Source organism: Oncorhynchus clarkii, chromosome 4 (genome assembly GCF_045791955.1).
Source record: "Oncorhynchus clarkii lewisi isolate Uvic-CL-2024 chromosome 4, UVic_Ocla_1.0, whole genome shotgun sequence".
NCBI lineage: Eukaryota > Metazoa > Chordata > Actinopteri > Salmoniformes > Salmonidae > Oncorhynchus > Oncorhynchus clarkii.
The window spans coordinates 36,086,545-36,092,415 of record NC_092150.1 but is presented as its reverse complement, the minus strand read 5'-3'; the positions used below and the strand labels follow the sequence as shown (position 1 = coordinate 36,092,415).

At 44.5% G+C, this 5,871-nt stretch overlaps 1 protein-coding gene across 1 annotated transcript; it reads left to right on the top strand.

Annotated features, from left to right (window-relative positions):
- The first annotated feature begins 3,801 nt into the window (after window positions 1-3,801).
- Window positions 3,802-5,610, top strand: LOC139407681 (forkhead box protein Q1-like). The gene has a single exon (XM_071151527.1). The coding sequence runs from the start codon at window positions 4,030-4,032 to the stop codon at window positions 5,065-5,067; it is 1,038 nt and encodes a 345-aa protein (XP_071007628.1). The 5' UTR covers window positions 3,802-4,029; the 3' UTR covers window positions 5,068-5,610.
- Window positions 5,611-5,871: the final 261 nt, after the last annotated feature.

Genomic DNA, 5,871 nt, shown 5'->3' with positions numbered 1-5,871 from the left:
TCAGCAAACAAGAGCTTGCCTCCCTCTTCTTATTGTCTACTAGTATAAGAAATGCTAACAATAAAATCTTACAGTAAACTATTCTAGTCAAGTTTTTCCTGGGACTCCAAGAGCTAAGGGGTGTTTTTTACGGAGAGAGGCCAGCAGAGCGCATGGTGCTCATTGAGCAAGAAACAGGCTAAAATGTAGAAGTTTATGCATTGTCAATCATTAATTAGCTAAATATAAGACTAATAACTGCATTGAATTTACAATAACAAAATGAGGTGACCCCCATAAGACAGATTGAGATGTTTAAATTAGATGTGCATTTAGTCCTTATACTGTATTGCTGTAGGATATGTAGGGACCACACTGTAAATAAGTAAATGACTTTACTGTGCAATCCCAGTCACTTTTACAATTATTTGTATATTTAAGTCTCTTTTTTTTACTGACAAATAATATCAATCAATCCAAACTGTGCAATCTGCAATTTGATGAATGGAAAGAGACATCTATTACAAAACACCACACAAGTTTAATGACATTTGGAGATTGTCAAGCCAAGCCTTCCATACTGGTTAAGGTAGGGTGGGATGTGTTTTCTGTTTGTTGAGATTGACATAGTCTATTTCTTGTGGTGTTGAAAACGCAAACCATGATATTAAGTGCCCAAAGTCGATATGTTTTGTTTATTGGTTGTGTGGTGCATCGGCGCCGGCCATAGCTGTTTGGGGGCACTAAGTGAGATTTGGTGGACCCGTTCTTGACAGCAGAGAGAATCTTTATTTTTTATTTGTTTTATTTCCTGTTATTCTCTTCATTTTGCATTGAGGCATAGAGAATAGTGTGGTTTTAAAGCACATTGGGGGGGGTCTAGCGGCCGGGGTCCTAAACATCCCCTTATATCACTTATGCCCAGGGTCGGCCCTGATTGGTAGAGAAGCTTGTTGGTGGAAAATGTGTTGCATGTGTGTTTTATAATTATAAATATGGCATCAAAATATTGAAAATCTGATTCCCCTAGCTGATCAATATCTGCAACTGGCTCTGATAGTGAAGTAATGAAAAAGGCATGTAGAGTGAGCTTGTCTGTGGTGGTCAGCGAACCTTCTGGCCCGTAGCCCTGCGTGGCATCGACTGTGCCTCAAAAGCATGTTGAAGTGGCAAAGTCAATATCTACGTTTATAAACACAGGGTCGCTACAGTTATTGTTATTTGTCGGTGTGGGGGGGTCATGTGAATTTTTTTAACATTGGGAAGGAGGGTGCATTTTTATTTATGACACCTTGAGTTGGGCCCCCCACTTCCGCAGAGTCAATTTCAATCTGTCCCTTAGGGCTGAAAATCACATTCTTCTCAAACAAACCCACATATAGATTGGCATAATTCGGTGCTACACAACATTACCAAAAGTATGTGGACACCTGTTCGCCGAACATCTCATTCCAAAATCATGTGCATTAATATTAGTTCGTCCCCCCTTTGCTGCTATAGGAACTTCCACTCTTCTGGGAAGTATTTCCACTAGATGTTGGAACATTGCTGCGGGGACTTGCTTCCATTCAGCTACAAGAGCATTAGTGAGATTGGGCACTGGTGTTGGGCGATTAGACCTGGCTCGCAGTCGGCGTTCCAATTCATCCTAAAGGTGATCGATGGGGTTGAGGTCAGGGCTCTGTGCAGGCCAGTCATTCTTCCACACCGATCTCGACAAACCGTTTCTGTATGGACTTCGCTTTTTGCATGGGGGCATTGTCATGCTGAAACAGGCAAGGGCCTTCCCCAAACTGTTGCCACAAAGTTGGAAGCACCGAATCATCTAGAATGTCATTGTATGCTGCAGCGTTAATGTTTATATTCACTGGAACTAAGGGGCCCGAACCATGAAAAACTGCCCCAGATCATTATTCTTCCTCCACCAAACTTTACAGTTGGCACTATGCATTAGGGCAGGTAGGGATGTCCTGGCATCCGCCAACCCAGATTCGTCCGTCGGACTTCCAGATTGTGAAGCGTGATTCTTCACTCCAGAGAACGTGTTTCCATTGCTCCAAAGTCCAATGGTGGCGAGCTTCACAACACTCCAGCTGACATGGTGGTCTTACGCTTGTGTTGCGGCTGCTTGGCTACTGAAACCCATATCATGATGCTCCCAACAAACAGTTATTGTGCTGAAGTTGGTTCCAGAGGCAGTTTGGAACTTGGTAGCGAGTGTTGCAACCGAGGACAGATGAATTTTACGCACTTTCAGCACTCGGTGGTCCTGTTCTTTGTGCTTGTTGAGCCTGCCACTTGGCGGCTGAGCCGTTGTTGCTCCTAGATGTTTCCACTTCACAATAACAACCCTTACAGTTGACAGGGGCAGCTCTAGCAGGGCAGAAATTTGAACAACTGACTTGTTGGTAAGGTGGCATCCTATGACGGTGCCACGTTGAAAGTCACTCAGCTCTTCAGTAAGGCCATTCTACTGCCAATGTTTGTCTATGGAGATTTCATGGCTGTGTGCTCAATTTTCCTACACCTGTTCGCAACGGGTGTGGCTGAAATAGCTGTATCCACTTACTTGAAGGGGTTCTCCACAAACGTTTGTGTATATATAGTGTATATAGTGTATTTTACTACCCATAGCAGTTAGATGTAATTTTCAAACATGAAAAAGTTCTTAGAACAATCTCAGCAAGTTCAACAATACAGTTAGTGCTAGGAAGTGTACCAGTTAACTAAGTTAACTAAGATAGTGTACCATAGTTTCTAGGCCTCGCTGGTGGAAATGTTTGTATACAGGGATTCAACAACAAAGCAAGCCATAAGCATCTCCCCATAACTGTTTTAATTGTTTTAAGGGTGTTTACTCGTGTCCATATAATCGTGTAGATGTGCAGGGAGTGACACCACACATTGTTTTCGAAAGAAATCTTCAAAAGCACAAATATGTTCAGTCAATGAGCCAATGGCAGCCAAAACAGGTCTCCCTGAGAGCTTATCGAATTATTTGTGAATTTTGGCACAACGCTTGTGGATTAGGCTCGCATGGATAAACCTCGTGGCTGGATTGTATACTTTCATGAACTCATAGTATTTTTACATAAGGTCTCCACTTTCAACAAGAGACTTCAGCTTGCAGTGAATTTAATCTTTGAGCGGTGTTGTGGGGTCACGTGACCGTTTCTGATAGAAAAGTTGTGTTGTTTAATTGTCCCCCCGATTATTGTCATTGACATAATCATCACGTTTTAATAATCATCACAGTTTTATTTGTTTGTATTAGACCTAGAGCTAGTCTACGGTGTGTTGTTCTGAATCTTCATTCATGTATCATTGAAATAGACTTGTAAATACATGTATCATGATGTGAAATTCTCTACAAACAAACATTACAAACGTAAACACATCTGTGTGTGTGTGTCTGGCAAACGCACGCCACCTCCCGAAAAATTATTTTCTGGCACACAATCTTGCAGGTGTGTGTTTTTGAGAGAGAGAGAGAGAGAGAGAGAGAGAGAGAGAGAGAGAGAGAGAGAGAGAGAGAGAGAGAGAGAGAGAGAGAGAGAGAGAGAGAGCTGTTGAAGCCTTCCAACATATATTATTTTTAAAACACAGTTCTTATCTCTTCCTCATAACTTAAGCTTTTTATACGTTTAATAGAAGGAGCGTGTAAATCCCACAATCATTTCAATGGATTTGAGATTACTCTGAGCTCGAGATGATAGACCACGCCCCTTGTGGGCAGTCCCTCGCGGAGGAATTATATTATAACAGGGCGCGTCTCCTGAGACAAATCTACTCTCTACTGCTCATTAGTTTGGGTGCCTCGAGTTCCTCTGTACAACCAAGCTCCTGTACGGAAAGCGACCTCTGCTTTCAAAGACACGTGCACTGACCCCACTACAGAAACAGATTCACCGGCTACACCTGCGCCTCTCTGAAGAACCACCACAGACAATCTATTTGTTTCACTTTTAGACGAGGAGAACTGCACTGCGAGGAACTCTGACAATTCCACTGACAGGTGAGAGGAGGAAGATACCAAATAAAGATTTAAACATGAAACTTGAAGTGTTTTCCGCAACCCACTTCGTTCCCTTGGAGGTGTGCAGTCACAGTGATGCAGAGGGAACTGTCCCCTCTCCACTATCCGGGGATGAGCTGGGCTCAGACGGGGACTGCGTGGCCAACAGTCCAACACCTGCCACCACGAGCAGCGCCGATGGCAAGGGGAAGCCCTACACCCGCAGACCCAAGCCACCCTACTCCTACATCGCACTCATTGCTATGGCCATCCGGGACTCCGGCAGCGGCAAGTTGACTCTAGCTGAGATCAACAACTACCTGATGAATAAATTCCTGTTCTTCCGTGGCAGCTACACTGGCTGGCGGAACTCGGTGCGCCACAACCTGTCGCTGAATGACTGTTTCCTCAAGGTGCTCCGGGACCCGTCCAGGCCCTGGGGCAAGGACAATTACTGGATGCTGAACCCGAACAGCGAGTATACCTTCGCCGACGGGGTGTTCCGGCGCAGGAGGAAGCGCATCAGTAAGTGTCGATCCAGCGTTGGTTCCAATAAGGACATCAAGACCCCAGACGAGGAGACTCGCTTCTCGAGCACTCCATCTGCGCCCTCCCGGGAGGAGAGGGTTATGGGAGCTAAGTTCTCCAGCTCTTCCAGCTCCTTCTCCATCGATAGCATCCTCAGTAAACCCTTCATAAGGAGGGAGGATAGAGACCACACTGGTGCAGACAGTGGATATACCAACCCCGGTGCCCACCGGTGCTACTGGCCCGCCGGTGCCCACCACATGCTGCCCCACACACTGGGCTACCCACCCGTATCCCCTGCTATGGCGCACGCACATGCACAGCAGTTGTACCACCAGGCCAGCTCAGGCGCGTCGCGCATGTTGCACGCATACAGATGCAGCCTCGCCGAGCAAGCCGAGCACAGCAGGGACCCACGCACAGCTGTACACATGACGTCACAGGGCTACATGCCAAACTCCGATGCTGCTTTCTCCCGGGTGAAGATGCACACAGCGCATGGTGGCAGCTGTCATCCTTTCCAGATAGACTCATTGCTCTCCTAAAGTCAACATAAGGGACAATACTGTAATGATGTATCTTAGATTTGCCATGTGCACTCTCCTATACGCTCTACGTTTTTCTAGTTTTAAAAAATAATTCAGGGCTTTGAACAGTTTCCAATGAAAAGTCGTTTAGCAAGAATGAAAAAAGTAATATTTGTTTGTTGTCAAGTGACTTTATTTCTGTCTGGTTATTCCTAGGACCGAGCAAATCAGTTGCAATCGAATGACATGACATTCCCGTGTGTGTGTGTGTGTGTGTGTGTGTGTGTGTGTGTGTGTGTGTGCGTGAGTGCGTGCGTGTGTGTGTGTGTAAGGTAATTTCTACTGTAAACGACGGCTACCATGTGCCAAATATGAAAATATATAAATATTTGTGTTGTAGCCTAGTTTTGTATGACTTGCTGCAAAATATTCATTTAAAATATTTGTTCGATTGTTGACTACTGCACAGAAAGGAAATACAGTCTGTTTTCCTAAACATTGATTCATGCACGATATTTTTCTGAGCGAAAATAAAAAAAAAAATTTGGAAAGAATTATCAAAGCGAACCACAAGTATGTATTCTTTATTTTCCTTTGGTTATAAAGCCAAGACAAGGGCAATAAAAAGTAAATATTATTTTTTTCTCCATTAAGTATACTTAAAGTGTGTTCGGAATCAGGGGGTGGGAAAGGGTTTGCATGTGCATAAGGAAGGAATGGGAAGATCCCATATCTGCCAGGAAATAAGTGCTTATAGCGCCTGCAACTAGCGCTGTTTTGGCATCCTTCTCATCCCACTTAAACCACTCAACTTCCAGAGGA